At 51.4% G+C, this 24,101-nt stretch overlaps 1 protein-coding gene across 4 annotated transcripts; it reads right to left on the reverse strand.

Moving 5' to 3' along the window:
* Positions 1 to 11,989: 11,989 nt before the first annotated feature.
* Positions 11,990 to 17,137, reverse strand: DIRAS3 (DIRAS family GTPase 3). Of its 4 annotated transcripts, none has more exons than XM_030034158.2 (2): positions 17,115 to 17,137; positions 11,990 to 15,504 (listed from the first exon to the last, which is right to left on the reverse strand). In XM_030034158.2, exon 2 carries the CDS (start codon positions 15,417 to 15,419, stop codon positions 14,823 to 14,825), a length of 597 nt encoding a protein of 198 aa, XP_029890018.1. In that variant the 5' UTR covers positions 15,420 to 15,504; positions 17,115 to 17,137; the 3' UTR covers positions 11,990 to 14,822. The 4 variants fall into 4 exon arrangements, with proteins under 4 accessions (XP_029890018.1, XP_029890017.1, XP_029890016.1 ...); XM_030034157.2 differs by lacking the exon at positions 17,115 to 17,137 and adding an exon at positions 16,206 to 16,523; XM_030034156.2 differs by lacking the exon at positions 17,115 to 17,137 and adding an exon at positions 15,911 to 16,153.
* Positions 17,138 to 24,101: the final 6,964 nt, after the last annotated feature.

Consider the following 24,101-nt stretch of genomic DNA (forward strand, 5'->3'; position numbering starts at 1 on the left):
ACGCTGGACCGGCCGGAGCATCCCTGTGTCCCTGTGCCTGGGGACGAACTGGGCATCCCGTGGGGTTTGCTGGAGCGCGGAGGCAGCGCCGGTGCCCGGGTAGGAGCAGGCCTGGCATCTGCAAAGACTTGTCTGCTGCCCAAACGGGCCCGACGTGCCTCTGCTTGTGGGGCTGGGCGCTTTGATGCTGCGAATTTGTCTTCAGAGGCAGAGGAGGGCGTTGATTAATGCTTAAATACAGGTTGCTGCCTGGGAGCCTGCAGGAGCCCTCGTGAGATCAGATTAAGTTTGGTCTCGGTCTCGTTTCCGTACCAGACTTGTTGCTGTAAAACTCCAGGAGGACGAGCGAAGGTGTGGAGTTCGATGTTTCTCCCGCATCTCCTCGGCTATCGGCAGCGATGCTGGGTTTGCCCCGAAGCGGGGGGAGCAGCCCCGCACCCAGCACCCAACTTCTGCTGCCGGCTCCCACCCGCTCACCTTCCCTGCGAGGGAGCGGGCACCCAGCCTGGGAAAAAGGAGACGGGAGGAAGGGGAGGCAGCTGGGTGGGAGAAAACGCTGGTCCCGTCGTGGGGAGAGATAGGGAAGCTGCTGCGCTCATCACCAGCCAGCACCAACATGGTGCCGAGCGTGTCCCTGCGCAGCATCCCGAGCTGTCCCTCTGCCCTGCAGCGGGTCCGAAAGCATCGGGAACATCCCTCCTCGCTCTTTTCCATTTCGTCTGACGCCAGCCCAGACCGGTTGTTGCTCTTCTTGGCACAGCCAGGTCTTCACGGACGATGCCAGCCCGTCTCCGCAGCCGGGCTTTATAGGAGAGGAGATGGTATCGCCGTTCTGCTTGGCTCCTTTTTATGGCACATCTCCGGCATTATAGCCGGTAACACTTCGGTGCTGGAAAGTAATTGTTGGATGCACATGTCATGCATTACACCGCAGTGCAAACAAAAAAACCCCAAACCCTTCAAAAACTGTCAAAAGAGGACGAATTCCTAATTCGTAATTAAAAAAAAGAGAAAGCCACTTTTCCCCAAGCTTCTCCGCCAGCCAGCCAGGCCCCGGGAAGCAATGCCCTCTCGTGGGCTAAAGCAGCAGCTACCCATTAATTCAGTTCTAATCGTGAGCTTAATTAACCAGTGTTAATTAACTACCTGTTGCCTCGCAGTACAGCCTTCCTGGGCGAGCAGCCCCCGACCCGCAGCAGCAGTGCGGTGGGCCATCGCCTGACCCGAGCAGCAGCATTTGCAGGGGGGTCCCGTCTCACCCCCCCCAGTTTGCCTCCCTGGGTTTGCCTGCAGCCCTCGGGGGCCACAGGGCTGGGGACTGTACTGGGGGGGTGTCTTGTGCGTACAGGAGCACATGCTGGGTGCACTGGAGCATGCACTGGGCAGGTTGGGTGCACTGAAGCATGCACTGGGCACACTGGGAGGGCACATTGGGTGCACTGGAGCATGCACTGGGTGCACTGGGGCATGCACTGGGCATGTCGAGTGCTCTGGAGCATGCACTGGGCGCACTGGGGCACACACTGGGCACACTGGCAGGGCACATTGGGTGCACTGGAGCACGCACTGGGTGCACTGGGGCATGCACTGGGCATGTCGAGTGCTCTGGAGCATGCACTGGGCACACTGGGGCACACACTGGGCACACTGGCAGGGCACATTGGGTGCACTGGAGCACGCACTGGGCACGTCGAGTGCTCTGGAGCGTGCACTGGGCGCACTGGCAGGGCACATTGGGTGCACGGGGCACGCACTGGGCACGTCAAGTGCTCTGGAGCATGCACTGGGCACACTGGTGCGTGCAATAAGCACAGCAGAACATACACTGGGCCCGCTGTTGCAGGCACTGGGTGCACTGGAGCCGAGGCGTGCAGTGCCCGGGGGGTTTGGGCAGGGGCACGGGGCTGGGGGCTGCACGTGTGCGTTACCACGGGTGGCTCCAGCACAGGGAACGGCCAAACAAAGAGTGACCGTATGTCGGAAAAATGCCGCTGAAGCCGGTGGAGGCCCCGGCCGCGGGGCTGCAGCCGCCCTGCTCCTCGTGGAGCTGACGTGACGCCAGGTTCGCCTGTTGCAAAAACGCAACGCTCCCGCCTACGCGCCGCTGCAGCATCCTGCGCTCTCAAACGCTTCCAGAAAACAGAGCGAGTTGCACCAAGTGCGCAGGACCAGCCTTGCCGCTCCGACTCGGAGCAACAGGACCGTAAAACTTAAAGCGAGTTTGAACTTTGTATTTTCTCTATTAAACTTTTGTTTTCCTTTTCAGCGGGGACTGGGTAAAGACTCAGCACGAGGAGATCTCTCGGCTTTCCTTCCTTTTTTTCTGTCCCAGACATTAAAACAAAGGCTGTCTCACCTTTCTCTGAAGTCAGGACTGAGTTCTTCAGGTCTGCAGTGATACAAGCACAGTTTTTCCTTTCTCCTCCAAACACAAATATATCTATATATAAAAATGTTTATTATTATTAGCATGTATTAAGCCTAGATCAGAGCACCCACGCTATTAAAGAGTCTTTGCTTCAAGAGCTTACCTCCTTCCCACCTTTTGTCCATTCAGAAGGACGGGGGTAGATACGGGGAGATGCCATGATTTCCCAAGGACACGACACACATCGGTGACCAGAACCGGTTCAAAGAAAACAGCAAAAAACTTCCCTGCGGCCAGGCCGGTGGTGCGGCACCCCGAGCCCATCGTCTTGCCGCGACTTCGCTCTTACCTGCCCGTCTGACCACGGACACACACGAGGAAGGTGACACAAAGCAAAGCCACTGTTCGTTTTTGCAGCTTGCTTTTCACACATCTTACACCTGTATTTCCACCTAGGCTATTGCAAATAACTTTTTTGTTATTTGATTCTTTTCCTTTGCTCCCCTTAACCCATAGCAAAGTGTGTGAACATTGTTTTGAACGCGCGGCAGCCCCCGCCGGTGGGATTCAGTACGGTATGCAGGGTCTAATCCTGTCCACCACGATCATTTATCTTTGCTGAACTCTCATTATTTCCTGCGTAACAAGGTTTAGAGTTCAGCCAAGGGACACACTGCAATACCATAAACCTGGAAGACAGAAGATCTGGTCTCAGCATGCACTTTGGCCGTGCTAAAGCAAAGCCAGATTTCGTCCGCGTGTTTGACGCTGCTGCTCCTTTCTGCCTCGGATGCGCCGCAGCCCGTTCCGGGGACGGCCGAGAAGATGCTGCAGCTCCTCCTCCGCATCCCCGGCCGGGCATCACCGGCGTCCTGCCCTGCCCGGTGCCACCGAGGCGGGGTGGGTTTCACTGAATGAGCTGGGGGGGGGTCTTCCCCAGCTGGAGACCTCTGACGCTGGAGAAAAATAGCCAAATCACTCCCAGCCCTAACGAGCCTCCAGTGCACGTGAACCAAGAGAGGGTGGGTTAAAGGAGCGGGGCCAGCACTGTGGGAAAGGCAGAGCTTCGCCCGGCAGAGCCCGGCACCCGGCTCCCAACCACCATCACCCAGCAAAGCCCATTCCTGGGGACCGCCTGTCCCTCACACGGCCATCCTAGGAAGGACAGCCACCTTTTTGCCCAAAAGCGGCTCCTCGTGCCCCGGGGAGGCTCCGAGCAGCCTGCCGGGAGCAGGGGTTTGCCCGCCGGGGCCCGGTGCTGAGGGATGCTGAGCTGCAGTGACCACAGAGGATGCTCCCAGCGCCTCAGGGCACTTCTGCTGAAAAATGATCGTACGGCACGCACCAGCTGAACAAGAGAAACAGCAGCAGTTGCGTAAATCTCTCCTCAAAGGCAATTAGTGGAGCTGCTGTTGGCAGGAGCGCTGCAGAGAGCAGCGAGCGTGCGTCTCCCAAATAATCCAGTTCCAGAGGTGAGCATATCACCTATTCCCTGCTGGGGAATGAGACACAGCACCTAATGCAACGGAGAGGCAGCGGACCTTGAAATGAAAAGTAGTGCGTGTTTGCAAGCAGCTAATAATTTCTGGGGCGCTCGGAGATGCCGCAGGCACTGCTGCAGTCAAGGGGGAGACCTGCAGCCCCACCGGCAGCGTCGTGGAAAATCAGCATTAGCCTCACGTTCACAGCACTGGATGAGCGGTGCCCGAAGGTCAAGTGCGTCATCCCTGGGGGAAGGATGCGCAAGGAGAAATAAAGTGATTTTTTTCCATCCATTTGACCAAAAGCCAACCCTAAGTTAAAGGCTGCCAGCAGCAGGGCTGGCTTCTCCGAGGACAAAGCGGCAGTTTGCCTTTGCGCCGAGGTGGGTCAGCCTGAGCCCCCGGCGCAAGCGTGGTACTGGGCTGCTGTGCACCCACCCAGTGCCCGTGTCCAAAGCTGCATTCAGTGGGAGTTTGTTCTAAAATTGACGCTTTTTACGATGCGTTTTGACTTTCAGCATTCATCATGTTGTAACAAAAACTTCCTTTGTCAGAAAAACATCAGCCAGGTGCCTCGCTCCAACGCTACCACGAGTAAAGATGCTTTCCTGAACCTGCACCTCAAAGTAAGGTGCTGGACACGCTAGCAGTAGTGAGCAAAAATGAAACACCAATACCCCGCATAAATTGCCCACTTCTTTTGCAAGATGCCCAAAGAAGTCAGCGTGGGCGTCCAAGCCGGCCGGGCTGGCAGGCGCTGCAGCCGAGCGCCCGGGGCCAACCATTGCCCTTCTCCTGGCAGGGACGATGGAGCCAGGCAAGAGCAGGCAGAGCAGAAAAACCTCAGTTCTTAGCTTTTTCCCCTGCCTAGGAAATCCTCAAAATTGTGGCATGTCCCCCCCAAAAAAGCCCAGTGATTTTTCCCCAGGATCTGCGCAGAATGGGAATTTTGACTTAGTGGCTCTGCTGAGCTCATACTTAACTAGTAACGCACAGAAAAATTATCCTGAAAATAGCTGAGAGCAGGCCAGAGCTTGCTCCTGGTTAGGTGCTGACGTGGGGCAGAGGTGGTTGTCGTGTCTTTCGGGAAGGGGCCGGTCCCAGCTATCCTGTGGGTTTAGCTCACTGGGCACAGAGTCCGGAGTAATCATTACAAAAAGGGACTTATAAATAAACCAGACAGATGTGCGCAGCCAGCAGTCAAGAAAGGTTTTCCCTAGAGCAGAAGAGTAATCAAATTCCGCGTAGACGTGCGGGGAAGGAGAACCGGAGGTACGGGAGACATCGCAGTGTAATTTACAGGGCAGCCATCCCTCACTGCTCACCGCAGAGCCCGCGCCCGTGACCGTGGTCCCCGGCCAAGAGCGGTCCCTGCTCCCCCATCGCCATCCCGGCCCCGGTAACGGCCGGCGTTCCCTCCCGTGATGGCACCCACGCTGCCGGCTCTGTCCCAGCACTGCGGCTTCTTGCATTCCCGGAGCAAAGCCTGGATTAATGAGCTGACAAAAAAAAAAAAAAAAAATCAGTATCTTGGCTGTTTTGTTGAATAGACTCTGCTAAAGGAGAAAGACCAGGAAAGAAATATTGCTTTCACCTCTCCCAGGTAGCACCAGCGTGGAAAAGGGCAGGGGCTTAATCCGCGGGGAGATCTCCAGGGAGGGGGCACCAGCACCTGCGGTGCTCGGGGAAGAGGGTCAGAAAGGTTCCCCAGTCCCTTCTGGCAGCAGAAAATGGATAAAGGGGCGAGAGCTACTGGCCAGCTACAGCATCATCGGAGGAGAAACCAGAGCCCAGGCTCCCCTGGCTTTGCTACCTCTGCTTGCCCACCCATGTCCCAAGGAGCCAGCCGCTGGCAATATGGTCTGAACCCTCCCTATGCTTATTTTCCCTTACTATTTATCATGTATTTCTTTCACGAATGAAGGAGTTTCTCACTTAAATCCCCATCACTGGGCTGGTGGACCCAGCCTTCCCTGGAAAAGGCTGTCCAGAAGGAGCATGTGTGATAAATGACCCTGTCCCCTAAGAAAACCACACTGGTTTACATCGTGCGCATTACGAGAGTAACTGGCACCATACCTGCAATGGCCAAAAATTGCCTGATCGGGCTGTAACCTTCCCATGCTCCATATAACTGAAATCCTCCAACTGATTCAATTGCTACATCACGTGTAAAGAAAACGTAGGCCTGTTACATCTCCCCAGGCATTCACAATTTGATAGAACAGCTCAATCTAGTTCAAATTGCACGACCTGCTTTCCTTTGAGGGTGTATTTCAGCACCCGCAGCACCGGCAGGCACACCGCGGCGATGGCTCTGGGCCGGCTGCTTCTCACCCCGTCCGTGTCCCACGGGCTGAATCCAGCTGGAACCACAACCCTGCCCGGGAAGGGCTGTTTCGAGCAGTAATGAATGCAACAAAAAATATTAATCTCCAAATACCTTTGTGTTCCTCAGGACTCGCGTTATGGACAAACGCCAGCCACACTTCAGCATCCTCTTTCTTGTGCGTAAAGGCTATTTTTTCACCTAAAAAAGAACTAACAAATCAATGCCTGGAATTAAGCCTGTAGGAAAGAGTAATGTCTTACAGTCAATAGAAATATTTTCCATTTTTGAGCCACATTCTGGGTAATCTTTCCAGATAATCAAGAAATCAGCCAATCTCCCCATTCCAGCTCGGCCAGCTGGTAAAGCATCTGATGACAGAAACAGCTGAAACAATTTGAGCACAAACATCCCCTTATTTATTAATTTTCTTCCCCTTTCCTTTTGTGGGTTTTACTTTGTAGAAATGACATGTCAGGACTGCACAGGGACAGACTTACGTCGTGCTGCTCCTCGGAGGCAGCGGGAGCATATTCAGTTAATCCCTCACCTCCGTATTCATTTCAGCAGACCTATATGGCCCTGTATAGGGCTGAGCATTTTGCAGAGGTAGGTTTTATCTGCGGGCCAGGGTCTGCTCCATCCCCTGCCCACCCGGGATGCTCTGAGCAGTGACAGCAGCGATGCAGCCCAGAGCCCTCTGCTCCGGCACCAGCTGAAGAAGCCTTTTCGTCGCTCCTTTCTCAGACGAGACCTCGGTCTTGGTCCAGGGACTCCACCTGACGGGTGGATTTTTCCCTCCAAGAAAGGATTTTCACTGCCCGGGCGTGAGCCGCTCGTCCCTCGCCCGCTGGGATCCCACGGGCAGCCTAAGGCAGATGATGGGATGCAAGGGTTGGAGAAAACCACATAGGAACAAAGAAGAAACGACAACATAGGAGGGAAGCATCTTCATATCTCCATCCTTAGATATTTTTAGTCTGAAAAGCACAAATGCATCACTGAGATATAAAAAGTAAGCTCCCCGCGGGTCCCCGTGCCGGAGACTCCGGTGCGGTGCTCTGCCCGCATCCCCCCCCCGGTCAGAGGCTCGCCCTGCGGCAGGGTGGGAGCAGGGACTCTCGGGGGGTGGAAGGGACCCCGGTTAGGAAAGGAACGACACCGCAGCCCGGCCCTCCCTCTTCGGGGAGGGGGACAGGCGACCCTTATGCTGCGGGAACAGCCTGGCTGCTGGTGGCAAACAGCGGCACGTTCAACCAGCCCTTCTCTGCGGGCAACACAAACCTTGTATTTACACACGGGCACGACGCAGCGTACGTGCATAAGCTTTTCAGATACTGATCCTTGAAAAAAAACCAGCAGAATTACGCAGAAAAGATCTGTCGGTATGACCGATTTCTTCTTACCATTATCCAGGTGGAAAAATAGGATACACTTTTAAAAGGGCAGCCTTCATCAAGATGCATGTTACGTCCTTGCCCATGCTATCATTCCGGGTGAAACGGAGCAACTTTTTCTGTTCTCCACTGGGAGAAAAAGATTTTGATTTCTGCTGGCCAGCCCTCACCATCTGGCGGTGCTGTCTCGTGGTGTCAGGGATGCGATCATGCCGCGGTGCCGCGTCACACCGCCGCGTACCCTGAGCAGCACGTCCTACCGCTCTCCCTCACGTCCGAGGGGCTGCAGGAGGTACTGGTGGGCACCTACAGCCCACTCCTGCAGACTCAGCCCCGGGAGACGCAGGCTGGGTAAAGCTCACCCAAAGGCTTTGCTGAGCAGTCGATGGTGGCGTTTGCTGGATTCTGCCCGTTTCTGGTTGACAAGCTGCAAATGCAACATCCCTGCCTCTCCTGGGTAACCCGGAGCCCCGCCGCACGCTCAGGTTGCTCAGCCGTGGATATTGTTATGACGTTGGAGTGTTTTATTTTAGTCTCACCTCTGGGGACAAACAGCTGTCACCTCAGAAGTGCCCTTTCCGAAAAGCAGAGCTGAAACAACAAGACTCTTGCTGATGCTCAAGATGCAAGGCTTTTACTTCTGTGCTGCCCTTTTACCTCTGTGCAGAGGTTTTAGCACTGGGGCAGAATTCACAGGTGTAGGAAAACCATCTCCCTCTACCTGGGAGAGACATCCCAGGCTCAGCTGGTGAGATGCAGGGGTCTCATCATGGGTGTGTTAATAATATATCATTATCAGTAAAGTGTTTTAAATTGCAGTCATTAAAAATAGATCCAATACTTTTCGGTAGGAGAATGTTTCCAACCAGGAACACACACGTACTTTGCTCTAGAGTTACCATTGTATTTACTCACACCATCAGTGAGGTTACCTCTGCCTACAGCTGCTCTTGGGGGATCAAGTTTTCATTCACTGATTTGTCTAGATCCACATCTGCCGTCTTAACAAGTAAGTAGCTCAGACAGAAAAGCTGCAGACCTACCTGGCCATTTGGTCCAGAGGAGCAGCCTAGAAGAGGAGGCTGAATTAATTCCATGTATTAAGGACGGTACGAGTGCTACACCGGCAAACTACGCAGGCTGCGCGGTGCCTTATTCCCTCAGACCTCCTAGAGCCAAAGGGACCGAGTACCTAAGTCACTTCAGCATTTCTGGGGAAAGCTGTGCATAAGGAGAAGTGAGTTTTGGTTGGTTTCATCTTCCAACTCTTTGCCAGCACTTGCCCAAGCACTTAATTTTCACTGGAGCTAAATAGAAGGAGTCAGTCTCCCAACAGCTACAGACCACCACATTTACCAGAGCTAAATAAATACATATGCACAATTGACCTTGAATAGCTTAAGAAAATCCAGCAGCTTTCTCCTGCAGCCGAGTCTCTGCGGGCACAGCTCAGGACACGTGGGCTCTGCCCGTCCCTAGAAGCACCATCAAGGATGCCCACCACGTGCCAGGCTACCGCTTCCAGGTCCCAGTTTGCTGCTGGAGCGGGAAGAGACCCATAACCTCACACCATTTATCCTCATCAGCAGAGCTCAGGGGAGGGCTCACAGAGATGCTGTCTTACAGCAGATCGACTGCATTTGCTGTCTCCTCAAGTCGAGGAGCAAGATCTCAGCACAGGCTGCCAAGAAGCGATGGGCCGCGGCGGTCCCCCCATGCCCACCTCTCCCACCCAGCTAAGGACCGGGGGGCAACAGGAGGGTTGCAGGAACAGTTAGGGATGGTTGGGTTGGAAGACTCTGGTTCTCTGCTAAGCCAGGAAAACACAATCTCTTTTCCCCTCTGATTTTCAGACTTACTGGAAATCCAAAAAGAACAAACAGCAGCAAACGGGACTGGACAAAGCAGACCGAGCCAGACCCCACGCCTGCTGCTGGCTCAGCTCTGCCACCGTGGGACATTGCGACCTTGCGCAGAAGAGCAACAGTGCCAAGGCAGTGCTGGGACTCGGGTCTTTCCCTCCTTTCTCCGCTCCTCCTGTCCTTTTGCGTTATTAAATGTGTGCTGAAAATGGGGAAAAAAGGAACCAATTAGGGGTAGCAGTGCTAGCCTAGCACGCAGCAATATCCATTAACTAGGAGGCTGCTATGCTGCAATTAGTTTTAAGCGGTCTTCAGCATTTTCATTAGCTCTTAGATGCTTTTGACATCCTTAATATACGCCACAGAAACTGTAGAAGATGGCAGACGATGATTAAGATGCACTTTTCCAGAGTGCGCCGAGTACCTTGTAGCTACGGACCATGCATATAAAGCAATATTGCTTATTATTCAGAACTCTTTGTTACATTAATCATGTGCCTGCTTTGCTCTGGGAAGAGGAATTAGAATACGGCAATATTCTGGCTGCTTGTTTTTAAAATACACGTGTGGGTGGACACTCCAGCTACTGCTCACATTTTTTCTCTTGCAAGTCACAGAAGAGCTGTTCGTGATTCTCCGCCCTGGTATTTTCTCTTTACACTAATTTTGTTGGCCAGACTCAGGAAGGAAGCTGCCTCAAGCCAGTCGACAAGTGTTGCATAGAAATAATAAACATTACTAATTGAGAAATGTTTGAATTTCTGTATTGCAGAGAGGAAACCTTGGAACAGCTTTAAAATGAAAGGTGCTATAATATTTTTCCTCCAGCAAAGAAACAGAAGGCCTGCAGTGCTATTATCTTTCTCCATTAAAACACCTCTGATCTGACACCTTCTCTTCTGAATATTGCTTAACAAGTTCTCCAAAATGCACTGCAATGCTGCTTCTGAAAATTATTTAAGAGCTCTACAGTGATAGAGGGCAAGGAACTGATTTTTAAGAGCAAAATTTGAGCCAAGCTTTAAAGCAAGCTTGAGATCCTGAAATGCAGATCTAAGGGAAACCTGTGTTAATGCTCCACTCAGTCCATGTTGCTTCCAACTTAAAGTAGCTGCTTGGTGGAGAAACTTAAAGACAGGGTTAAATTATTGCTGGAAATACACACCTAGCTGGTCAAAGCTAGAAATTGCCACTCCTCATTAAGTCCCAGGACAGAGGGTAGCCAGTAAATGCAGTAAGTGGCCTTGCCTGAAATGTCTCAGCCTTCACCCAGCCACCCAGGCTACCGACAGGTCTCATGATTCATTCAGGACGTTGCAGAGAATTTTTACAGTCAACTGTGTTCACCTTGTGATCCTGGAAAAGACGCTGTGGGGGCATTAATAGCAACTCAACAAGTTGCATCAACATCTTCCACGTCCTTGTCTCACCACATCTGAACTCCTGAAGAACATTTCAGAAAAACAGCGAGTTCTGGGATTGAATGACATTTGATTGAATGGGGGGAGGGGGAAAAGAGAGAAAGAGAGAAAAACAACCAACTTGAGAAGCAGTGAGTTACCATTCTGCTCACCAGATACGAACAGTGTGTCAAGGCATGTCTCCAAGCTGAAGAGTTTACAGGATGCATAAATAGCTCCATAAAACACACGTTGTCACTGCCTCATGAAAAAGCATGCTGTTGGCAAACAGCAGTTAAGGACAAAGCCTGTAAGGTAATACAAGAGCTAGCTCTATCAGCCATGAGAACTGCTTGTTTACTTCAGACAAACGATCTTACCTGAATGTCTTTCATCAGAGTATCTTCTGCCTTTTTTTTAAAAAAAAAAAAATAATCAAAAAAACCCAGATCTGTTCACTTTTTTAAACTGCACTTATTCAAAAAAGGCTAAAGCATTTACTTCCAACATATACTCCTTACACTACAAAACACTTTAATCCTTAAAGAAAAATCATTATTCCTTTAATATGCAAAATGTTCCTACATAAGAAATAAAACTTAAGCACGTGTGCAATAAACTCCTTAAATGTTATCTGCAAGAGGCACATATTACTTTAAGTACGGTTTTAGCAAAAACCTACCCACCAGTCCCTAAAAACGATGAATCTTCAGCTATTCTCCAGTTAGTCTGAGGGGCATAATTCTACTGCTACACCATCACTCCAGAATAACAATGTTAGCCCATGACTGCTGGTTGTACGGGCACAAGAGGAATGATGGCACCATCTGTCCCAGTACACACAAAGCCAACAGATCCAGGTTATGAGGAAGCAGATCTGAATACAAGGTTCATGAAGTAACATTCATTTACAAGTGGAATGTGGCCAGTGTTTCGTAACGATTAACGAGTGTCCCCAAGCAGTATGGTATTTTTCACCCTGTTACTAACTATAGTCATTCTCTACATAGCTCCCTGGAAGATTGTGAAGATACTGCCCTGCAGTTTAGATTTGTATGGAACTTTTAATAGCCAACATCTTGACGGGCATCAGTTCAATTAAAATAAAGTTATCTTCTTATAAGAATGATAGATTACACACACACACAAAAATCAGGCTAGTTCAGTTTATACGGAAACAAATACAATTATACAGTTTATTTATTAATACAGATTTCATTTACAATACAATTGATCTAGCACACCCAAAACACAGATTATTTACACAGCATGAAAGGCAGCCACACCGGGCGTCACTCGTTCCCAATCTGCTCTAGGCTGGAACTTGGGGTGCTGATGCCCCCGCACCACCATCCTGCATCACCAGGAGCAGCTGAGCATCTCCACCCACTCGTCTCCATCACCCGCTCTGTCCCACGGGACCTCCCCTCGTAGCCACCAAAGGCAGCCTGGGGGGATCTGCCAATGATTCTCCCAGGTGCAGGCGGGACTGAGCCTGTTTTGTTCAATTAGTTGTTCCTTGTGCTCTGCCAGCCCCCAGTCCTCAGTGATCTCCATACCATGTACAGGGAAAACACTGCAGTGATAATGACACATTACGGAACATCTCGGCTGTGCGAATAATTGCAGATACACACTGCCCTGCCTTTGCACAGGCATTTCCACGAAGGCAGTGGGAGTCGTAGAGACATTATTAGGTCTCATGACATTTCAAAAAGGCTTAAATATAAAATGTCTTATAGGGGTTTCAAAGGCTGGAATAGAACTGAAATAGTCTTTGCAATAATAATTGCCAGATGCTAAAAATGACCCACAGAGAAGCATTGCATAACTGCTTGGAAACGAAAGAACAGAGAGATCAAAATCCATGCACAAAGTTAGAGAGGAAAAAGCAAGAGTTATTTTCAAGCAAAGCCATTACGGCTGCTTCTCCAGCTGCCCTTCAGCTTGGGCAACAGAAGCGAAGGTCACACACAGCAGTAGCACGGAGGACTACACCACTCAGCACCACAGGTCCAGCACAGCAAGCTCGCAGGGTATCATCTCCAATAAGAAAAATCAGGTGTAGAGCCTTTGTATCAGCATGGCAAATCGGCACGTCATTTTGGCAAGTAAGCGTAACACTTCAGTCGGCACTGAACATTCGTGCAGAACTTGCTTGGGTTTCTGAAATCATGAGTAAGATTTTCTACCGAATCAAGTGGCATGAGGGCTCCAGCTGTAGCTGGGGCAAACTCCCCTGGCACAAACAGAGCTCACCGACCCCTTCTGTTGGTGTAGGAACAGCCTGAGGAGACTAGAAAAGCAGCCCACAGACAGACATAGGAGACAACGGAGCATCAGCAGCCAGCATCGATTGTCAGAGTTGTTCAAATATGCGAGATATTAACAAGGATACAAACTTCATGGCTTTGTGTATTAGTCTGCAACGCATGAACAAGTAACAGCTGAGAGAAAAGGCCCTTCTCTAGAATCTTACGTAGAAAACCAGCAATTATTAATAGACACTAATGCTTTCAAACTAAAAAAGGGTATGTACTTTCCAGCATCTCCTGTTCTGTATTTTGCTCATCTTCAACAATAGAATCATTTCACTAGAAAAGTGCTATAAAAAGAAGCAATTCCTCTCTCCCACGTCTCTTGCGTCAAGACCATGTTGCTGTGTAAAAATCAAATCAACAGTGCAGTACTGAAGTCCATACAGTCTTCTGCTTGGACTAATACGTACACAGAGTACATCTACAGCACAGGCTGATGCAAATACTTGCACTTATTTTCTTGAAATCTTTCTCAAGCATGCACTGCAGGTGAGGCTTATCATGCTTGTCTCTTGCTAACAACAGCCAAAAAAAAAAAAAAAAAGCAGGGGGAGGGAGACAGGAGATAGACTAAGACCATGTCTCCAGTCCTCTCATTTGTGGGAAGTGTCTGCTAAAAGTTTGTCAGACAAGAGCATGCTTTAAACATGCAGCTTCCAGGTGTAGACGTTTCTTCCCAAAGCAGTGTTACCTGAAGTGACTCATCGTAAGCCTCAGCTAAAACCTAGGTAACTTGGAAGAAATAAGGGGCGGGGGGGGGGGGGCAAAAAAAAAAAAAAAAAAAAATCTAAGGGAACTCCAGGAAGATTGCAAAAGTAGCTTCCACCACGTACAAAACCAGACCAATAGTTGAGAAAGGAAAGGTGAATTGCCAGGATAACCAACCACCACCTCAGTTGGTACTTACAACAGCCTAATTACCTTCATGAAGGAGGCAGCTCTTGCTTAAGGATGCCAGGAATCACCCCTGGATTGGGAGCCAGAGGATGTAGAACCTCTTACCTCTGTGAACAGGGGAAGTCAGTGCAAAGGGTGGTGGTGAGGGGGGAGCAAACAGCCTGATTATATGCTGGTATAGCTGTAATCACTCACAGAACTGCAGAAGTCTCAGGAACTGCATAGCGCCCAGGAAAACTTAACTTTTACTAGGGAAAAAAAAAAAAAGCGCGTCTTTGGTATGCAAGCCAGTCTGCCAAAAATGTAAGCATCTGGAGCCACATACATGTTCATTTGCAGTGCAAATGCCTAGCTTTGTTAAAGATTTGCTCTGGTCAACAGATTCCTGAAAACAATTTTTGAACTATACACATTATAGACACTATGATTTGTTTTGAGCCAATAGGCTGGAAATACTTAAAAACTAGCATGTACTCACAGCAATAGAGATGTTTGTTTCTGACTGACATTTTTCTCTTCTGTAAACTTGCATTAAAAACTTCTAGTCACATGTAATTGCTAACATTGAACATTTATTGTTTTAAAAAAATAAACATGCAGAAAGCCATCCTCTTTAAAACCAACACATAATATAATCCAGCAGAGATTTTAGAGAAAAGCAATAGCCTAGAAGGCATGGATTCATCTGAAACCTCCAGCAGAAATGTATTTTCTGTGGGAGTCCATGCTCCAGTCACACCATGCAGCAGTGCGAGTCCAGCCAAAGTCAATCACATAACAGAGCACTTGCCTTGCAGTTTGTCTTTCTTTTTCTGCTGCTTGGATTTCTTTCCATCCACCTGAAGACTGACAGTTCTCCTCTTCTCCAGATTCAAGAGCTCCTGGAAGAGCTCCTGCACGTTGTAGTTCATTTTGGCTGATGTCTCCATAAAGGAGCACTTCCACTTGCTGGCTAACGCTTGCCCCTCGCTGGCATCCAGCTCCCTCTGGGTCTCATCGCTTTTGTTACCCACTAACATGATTGGGATTTTTTGGATGTCCCCTTTAATCTGACAAATCTGTTCAAATATGGGCTGAAGATCTTCCATGGACTGCCTGCTGGTGACAGAGTACACCAAGATGAAAGCATGCCCTTTGGATATAGACAGCCTCTGCATAGCAGGGAACTGATGGCTTCCCGTGGTGTCTGTAATCTGAAGGGTGCAGATGCTCTTATCGCAGCTGATTACCTGCCGGTAAGTATCTTCGATCGTGGGGATATAGGTTTCCCTGAAAGTTCCCCTTACAAAACGAAGGACCAAGGAGCTTTTCCCAACCCCTGCTGCTCCAAACACAACCACCCTGTAATCATTGCTTTGTTCAGGCATGTTTACTGCGCTGCGATACAAGTGAAGATTTTTAACTGAACGAGCCCGAGTTCTTCAAGTTTACACACCCGTACACTGAGGTGGCCTGCAGAGAAGGGAGAGGGAGGGGGCAAAAGGGACAGAGAGGAGCAGGGGGGAGAGAAAGAAGAAGAAATCGTTCACACCATCTCGGTAATTTTACGGTGCGTTATTGAAATAAGCAATTAAATAAGTCACTCCCCCTCCCATCCTTTTTTCTTGCGTTAAAGAGAAAGAAACCACTATCCCCCCCGCCAGGCACACATCCCGTGCACGCTTAACGCCACGAGACGTGAAAACGAACTTACCTGTGGCCATCAGCCCCAGCGAAACGAGACTAAAATCGCCCACCAGCAGCGGGGAAGCTCTGCCAGCTCCGGCCGGAGCCCCGCCGCTGCGGGGAGGCTCGGCTCCCTGCCTGCCCACCCCCTCCACCTTCCTCCCTCCTCCTCCTCCTCCTCTTTCCCTCCGACCTGCGGGCAGGCAGCGGTCCCAGGGCTTTCTCCCTTTCCCTCTGTGCTCCGTCCACCCACTTGCCTGCCGGGTTGGGAAAGCCGGCCGCTGCGGCGTCCCTGCCGATGGATGGCAGCTACCGCAGCGGGCCGTACCATCCTCCCCGGGCAGAGCCCCGCGGCAGCGGCCGGGCGGCAGAGCGGCTCCTCCGGCCCTCCCGGCCCGCTGCGGGGCTCCGGGCAGCCTACTACCGCTGTGCCTCAAAAAAAAAAAAACACCGTAAAAATCCAACCTTCCCCTTAAAAACAAACAAACCATCGACACAAAACGCCTCGACCTGGTGGTTAAAGACGCCGGAGCCAAGTTTCGGCGTCCCACCCCTCTCCATTCCACGCACAAAGGAACGGGAGGCTCCTTCCCGCCATCGCACCTCCTTCAGCCACCCCCCCCCCGGCACCGCAGACCCCCTCCAGGCGCCGGCAGGACCCAGCCCGCAGGTTCCCTAGCTCACATTTAAGGCTGAATTTTGTTTTAGCACTTAAAACACGGGTCAGCTTGCCGCGGCCGTTAAAGCGGCGGGGATGACCCGAGGTGTTCCTGCCGCCCTCCTCCGGAGAAGCCACCGAACCTTTCGGGCTGTGGCCCACTACTTTGATTTGTCTCCCTCGCACTGGCAAATAAAAGAGCGAGCAGTATTTCACAATCACAGGTTTTATTGCTCTCCATTTATAAGAGATCTCCCCCCAAACACCGTCTGTCCGCACACTCTCTTAAGGCAGACCGGGTAACCCGGTGCCTGACAGGAGAAGGCGCCCACGTCCCCGCTGCTGCGTCTCCAAAACGGCCCGGGGCCGGGAGAACCGGGCCCGCAGCCGCCGCTCCCGCTTCCCTCAGGCCCCGTCCCGCCTCGGCGCCTCCTCGCCCCGCTCCGCCCGAGCCGCCTCCCCGGCCGCCGCCGGCGCCGCCATGGCGGGCGGGAGAGGGCGCCCGGAGCTCGGCTGCCGCCTCACGGCCCCGCGGCGGGAAGCGGCGGAACGCAGCCCCTTCCTTCCCCGGCCCCGCCGCCCCTCTCCCCGCAGGGGCTTCCCGCCCGCGGAGCCCCCGCCGAGGCGCTGCCCGAGCATTCCCTCACGCCCCAAAATGGCTGCCGGGCCCCCATGGAGGGAGCTGAGGGCAGCCAGCCCCCAGTCAGACCCCGAACCTGCTTTTTCCAGAGCCACCCACCTGCACCCAGAGAGGGACCGCACCGACCTCCACCCCAGAGCCCAAGCCTGGCTCATTAGCGGGTTGATATAGACATCTTAATTGGCCGGCTGGCGACGGCAAACCACCACAGGAGCACCGCAGTGCTCGCCTGCCTGCGCTGGGCATGCTGGCAGGGGTCAGCTCTCCTCCCCAGCCGCAGAGAGCGGGAGGGCACCAGCCTTGGAGCACAGGGTCAACATTTGTCAGGTTGACAGGCGCAATTTATTTAGCCCTAATTCCTGAGGACAGCCAGTCTGGGCTTGGACTAACAGCAACATCTCCCACCGTGACAATTAAACCCACCCCGCTGTCTGACTGTGACCGGGAGGGGGGTGTTGCATTGCCTGGATGAGAATTCTTCTCTTTTTTTTCTCTAGAATGGGCTTTTTTTTTTCCTGAGCGTGACCTCAGGCTTGGACCAGAGCTTCCCGTGTGGAAGCCTGCAAAAAGCCGCGTGTCCCCGGGCGGCCATCAGGGAGTCACCAGTGCTCGGACAAGGCCAGGGCCTGAGGAAGCTGCAGCCGGGGCTGGGAGCCGAGGAATTTGCCAATTTTAACATGTGACGAAGGGCATTTGTGGTGCTCCGCTGCCGGGACATTCAGCAGGAAGAGAGCGAGGGGGACAAACGTCCCCGCTAAGAACTCAGCTCTGACCGGGAGACTCGAAAATGGGGGTACCCTTGGCCAAGGGGTGCCTCAGGGTCTTTCTGTCTCGCCTGTAACTCCTGTGCTGCCCAAGACGGGGGTGTTTAAGAAACCCTTTTGCAAAGCTTTACTCTTTTATTGTTGTTGTTACAGTTAAACTACAGCAGGACAAACTCCGCGGCCCCGACCTCCCTGTGCTGCCCACCGCGGGAGGGGACGGTCCAGAGCTCCTTCCCTCCCTCGCAGAAGTTGTAACTGAAAATGTGGTTAAAGGTGGTGCCATAGATGTTTCCCCTGATTCTTTGGGCCGCAGGGCCTGGTTTGGGGAATAACGGCTCTGAAAGGGGCAAATAACTTCTGAAAGTCTACAGGAACGTGGTTCTTCTCCTCCGCTTCTCCTGCAGACCGCCTGGCCTCCCAGCCACCCCAACCGCACGCATGGCCCTTTGCTGGCATGTCTTGGACAGCAAGCTTGCCCCCTCCAGTCCTGTTCTCCCCATCCAGATCGGCGGTGACTGCCTCTTTCACAGGCCAAACTGTCTAAGAAATAACTGATTATCCCAACACATGGTGCTTAATAACCCGTGGTTTCAAAAGCCATAATTACATCCTAGTCACAGAAGGGTGACGCTGCTGCTTGCAGCCTGGGATGAGTATGCAAGCTTCTGGCTGGGGCAGGCTCAGGTCTGTAAGCCGAAGAGTTAAATCTCTTTGGGGGCATTTGTCACAGCCCTTCCTAGAAAGCTTGGAGCTGGGGAAGTGAAGGATCGCTCCCCGGTGGGACCAGCCAGAAGCAGCCGTAAAAGCCAAGTGGAGGAGGTTAAGGTAGCCTGGATTTGAATCCCGCTGATGACTTAGAGAGTCATGAAATTAACGCAGTAACTAAAAGAGGAAAGACACACGCGGCCTGTGTACTGATGCAGGTTGTAGAATAATTACAAAGAACAATTCGGCAGCGGTGGGAACCTGTTTCCCCCAGCGGGGACGTAGGCAAGGAGCTGTGCCGTTCCCCGCTCAGACCAAAGGCAAGCGGCATCTTTCGAAGTCTGAGGCTTGTTCCCTTGGCTGCTCCCTAGCAGTCTCGCCCCGAGGCTCCCTGCTTCCCGGCAGCTTCTCCGGTGCCAGAGTTGCCTTTGGAGGGCTGGCAGCCGCAGGGCGTGCTGTGCCCAGCGCGGTGGGAGAGGGAGGGAAGCCCTCCACGATAGAGGACAACCTTGAGAATGCAATTGCAGGTGCCTGGCAAATTAAAAGCTCTGTAAATCTCCTGCTTGCACTGGTGCGGGAGCTGGAGAGCAATATGCTTACAGGTGGCCTCAGATGAATCCTGGAACAGAGGGAGTGTGCCCCAAAAGGAGAAAATGTTGACAAAAGCACAATTTCCATTGCTAAAATTAGTTTTCCCCTATCCCCAAATCCAGTTTCTCCAAGAGCCCAACACACCTGACCCACCGGCCCCAGCTTTGGCTGTGCCACTGGGAGCAGGCCAGGCAAAACCCCTTTTGCTGGGATTTATGAACAGACTGATTTTTGCTCAGGGCCAGCTGGCTGTGCAAAAGCCTCTTGAAGGCAATATCCCACCTTTTCGCCTCTCCCCAGAAACCTTACCCTACTTCACCGTGGTGGTTTATTCCCGTGTTCACTGTAGACAACAGACTTTTGCCAGTTTATGCCCGTTGAGGACCTGGCCTTACAATAAAGCTTTGGACCTGGCGGAGTGGATAGCCAGCGGCGGACTCTGCAACCTCTTCCTTGGCATGGAGCCGGCGGGAGCTTGGGTCTTGATGCCAACCTACTGCAAAGCACTGGAGTGTTTCCCAGAGCTAACACCTCCCTTTCCTGCAGGGCAGCGACCGGCACCAGCCCTTGCATGGGAATTATTGGGTGTGGAGGCAGCAGTTGTGGTTGTTCACTCAGGGACAGGACAGGATCAAGCAACAGACCTTTGAGGGAGAAAATGGCCCCCGTTCCCTGCTTGAAACCATTTCTGCAGCTGCTCAGCTGGCGCCAGGGTCTGGTTGGGCAGAAACAGAAAGTGATCGCGCCGTTCAGAAAATTTGGGCAGGTTTCATTTTGGTACCCCGTCCTTGTCTGAAGGGATGCTGAAGAGGCTGTGCCGCAGAGGAAAGGCAGGCTCCTGCAGCCGAGGGCAGCAGGGCAGGGCACACACCGCTGCGTCTCGTGGAGAAATGCGTTGGTGTGAGCGTGCCTGCGTGCGCAACGGGAGGCCTGTGAATGGTTTTCATTCTTCCTGATGCTGGAGGAAGTCTTTGCCCACACCAGTGCCCGCCTTACTGGACGTGTGCCCGTCTTTGTTCTGAGCAGCAACTCGGGAAGAGCAGATCCGCGCCAGGAACCGAACTGGCTTTGCATGAGGAGGTGATTAGCGCTGTGACACACTTCCCCATCAGTGCAGCAGCAGCTGCAATCCCCCCACGGCTCAGGTGCTGCTGAGAAACTAAAGAATAACAACTGAGCATCTGCAGATAAGATAGAGACACATTGGCACTGCTAATTAGCCACCCACAGCAGGGCTGTGCCATCCCATGTCACCATTGGAGTAGGACCTGATGGGTCCAGAATCCGTCGGCACAGGCATGCCCTCGTGTCAGGCTCTGAGACTGCTGCTCGTGTATTAGCAGGCGGATTTGTGATGGCTGAAGAGGCAATGCTTCCCTTTCCGGGTAGTCTCTCCTTTCCTTGAGGAAAAAAAAAAACAGTGGAAGGGTCCTGAAGGCACTGAGAAGCTTCCCATCTTGTTTCTCCCATCCTGTCTGTGTTCATTGTGCTTCTACGTTTTCCCAATGTTACATCTCTTGTCTTACCGCTGTACTTTTTTAGCCTACTAAAAATTAATGCAGTTCATGAACCATTTATGCTTGGGGCCATAACTGGATTATATACAACCTGGTCACGTCTTGACTTCTGGTGGCCCCAGTTCTTTCCCGCTCTACATGGACACTTTCATGGAAAAATCTACTGGCTGGCCCATCCCCAGTATAGTAGCATCTGTTACCAAGCCTACATCTGCTGTGCAGAAGGCTACTGCAGTGATATCATTCCTATTTGTGTTTCTGTCTCTTAGTTAAGCAATTAAGTAATTTCTGCCTGTAGCCAAATCTCACTTTGGGAGGTACAGCAGCACCTAAAGTGCTAGGGAGCACTTGTGGAGGAAACACTTCTCAGTCCTTCCCCAAGCTTATTCTTCCAAAACCATTTGTGGTTTTCCAGGTTATCATTTCTTATTTCTCTGATACTCGCTGCATCACTGACTTCATGGTATTCTCCCATCTATTTTAAATCCACTTCTATCCTTACCAAGCAGCCTTGTAATGCTTGCCTCCTATCCCAGACCAAAAAAAAAAAAAAAAAAAAAAAAAAAAAAAGGGTCTTTGGACCTATTTCATACTGCTCTGGATTTTTTGTCTAACACAAAAAGCCCAGAGGATTTTCTCAAGGAGCTTCAGTCTTAACATGAGGCCCTGTCAACTCCTGTCATCATTCACTGCATTATTTACTAGGGGAAAATAAAAGCTAGATGCTCAACTACTGGGCTGCCTGTTTTAGACGCAGAAGCAAGCTGCCTCAAAGTCAGCTGCTGATAAAGATTAGGGCTGATTCCCATCTCAGCTGCACAGCATATAAGCAGAACACCTGATTTTTGCAAGGTACTCAGAAATACCCAGGATAAAACTTGGATCAAATCCATCCAAAAGTAAGGGGAACTATAACTGAGACATTCAAAAGAAGCCTCTAAAGCCAGTAAGGTGCCCAGCTGCACTGAGCTGCTTTGAAAGTTCCTGTCTGAAAAAATAATAATAATGATATAATGATATAAATCAAATAATAATAGAGAAAATGAAAATAGGGGAATAAACCAGATCTCTTTAACAGTACACTAATCAACATTGCTTCGTGCTAAATACAAAGGGATAAAAATTAGTTCTAATAAACTGTACTTCTATTACATTAGAGAGTTATTAGTGCTGTAGTCACAGCTGCTGAATCACAACTGTGTGGGGAGCTAATGCTATTCAGGAGATTTTCTCCTGTTAATTAGTCATCTCAATAAACCCGTGCTCAGCTCTGTAGGTGTAAATACAAGGGGTTGCCCGCTGGGTAACCACATAAGATTACGTCTGTTAGACTATGAGCAAAACGAAATGCCTCACGTAGGGAAGTGTCAGGAGGGACGTTGCTGCGGTGGCAGGGTGCCCACCGGAGTGCAGGGGACAGCGGTAGTCCTGCTCCGTGGTGTACGACATACACGAACGGAGTCCCACGCGTGCTGGCACCAGCGTGCTCCCGCGCAGATATCGCCGCGTAGGAACTCGTGGAGATCCGCCTGGTCACGTCAGCAGCAATTTTCTACAAGCTTTCCGTCATTCAATCCTAAAACATCCCATTTCGAGGTAACTGGCACCATCAGCTGACCCGTGCCCATTTCTCTCCTGACTCTCTCCATCCTGTCCTTTAAAGTCCACGTTTCCACCGGCTGCGACACAAACGCTGTTCCTGAAGTACTTGCTGGGGAATGCTGACTCCCGAGCTGACCACATTTGCCATCTGATTTCTGGGGCAGCCGTAGTGCTGTTTCCTGAATCCCTCCCTCACGTTCCCATCCCCAGCGCAGGATCCACCGTGCATCGACAAGCCGAAGGTGCTCTTTCTCTTGGGGAGCTCAGAGAACCTCAAACCTCTATTTGCCACTCTTTGCGTATAGTTTTCCATCAAAACCATTTAAGCAAGACCCACACCTAGTGCCTGTGTCCAAACCTGCACAAGCCTGTGAAATCAGAGCGTTGCAGCTTATCCAGCTTTCCAGGACCAGGTCCTTGGGGATTCCTAAATCCACAGGGTGCTACAATGGTACCTGGGCTGTTATGACTACATGCATTTGGCAGTGAGCGTGTCCTGTGCATTTAATCTCCTGCAGGGATTTTTTTGAGGAAATTAAAAGATTTCTCTCCAAGAGCAGAGACTTTCCCTGTGCAAAGGCTTCACTTCCCCGAGTCCTTCAGGCTATGGCGTGAGTGCCTGCAAGCAGCATCCCAGGTGAAAGCATGGCTAGGCCATGACAAAACTTGTCACCAGCCCTCTTTAATCCAGGCAACGCTTGTGTCCACTTGAAACAGTTTCCCCCTTTTCACCCTCCTTTGCTGCAGTTTTGAGTGCTGGCAAACCCACGAGCGGCTGTCTGCAGCAGGCGCTGAGTCCGACATAACTCTGTCTGCTGCAGCGAGATCAGATTTAATCACCTCTCACCTTCCCTTTGCTGGAAACCGATTCCTGTCCCTCGTGTGGCTGCTTTTATGGTTCTTGTCTCTCCAGGCAGGATGACTTGCTCATGGCAAACCTAATAACCTGCAAGTCATTCACTTTGCCTGAATCCTATCATTAATGGGGATTTCCAGAGCTGATTTATAAAACATCGTTTCTGGTGTTTATGAGGTATTTATTAGCCACAATGAAATGCTAACTAGTAATTAGTCGCTTATTCACTATCTCAGTTAGCCACGTTTGCTCAAAGGCAGATATCCCATTTTCAGACAACACATTTTCCAGGCCTTCCAAGGTTTGGGATGGATTTACCATTCCTCAGCCTCTGCCCATCTGAATCCAATTAGGTGGTTCAGCCTGGGATCTCACCCTTTTTTGGCAGGTCTCTCGGCCGCCGGCCGGCTGCGTTTTACCCACACTAGGCAGCTGAGCAGGGCTCAGCTACGTGCAACCTAGATGGGTGCAGAACCGAGCCCAGACCAGCACGAGCTGGAAGACGGCTCTTTCCAAGAGATATTTGATAAGTAAGATGATATGAAAAGTTAGCAGGCTCCTGTGTCCAGGGAAGGATTTGTGATTTCTCCGGTAAGAACAGTAGGAAAGAAGCTGTGAGTCAACTTAGCAGAGGCAAGAGTGGGAAGGTCTCCAGCCTCCTTGGAGAAAGGATGGGAAGGAGAGAGACTTGTCCTGTGCCCTCTGTCTTGGGTGGGACAGACCGATCGAGGAGGGACATGGCCACGAGATGCTGGCTCAGTGCCCCGCTGTCGGTCAGGATTTGCTTTGGCTGGAGCTGACAGCAACAAGAGAAATTTTAAATGGAAATTTTAAATGGAATTCAGCTGTTTGCGAGACCCCCTCCGGAAAGCAGAGCGGAGAGGGAGCAGGGGGAGAGGCACCGTGTGCTGCTTTGCCTGCTCCTGCTGCTGCCCTGGAAAACTGCCTGGGGAATTCCTGGAGCTGCGAGCTGGTGCAGGACAGCAGTGGGGACCTGCAGAAAGGACAGGTGAAGATGATCACATCCCCTTTTCCATAGTGATTTTGCCAG

Source organism: Aquila chrysaetos, chromosome 12 (assembly GCF_900496995.4).
Source record: "Aquila chrysaetos chrysaetos chromosome 12, bAquChr1.4, whole genome shotgun sequence".
NCBI lineage: Eukaryota > Metazoa > Chordata > Aves > Accipitriformes > Accipitridae > Aquila > Aquila chrysaetos.

Excerpts from the sequence above, each read along its gene's own strand:
- DIRAS3 (XM_030034158.2), bottom strand. The coding sequence starts at position 15,419 with ATGCCTGAACAAAGCAATGATTACAGGGTGGTTGTGTTTGGAGCAGCA.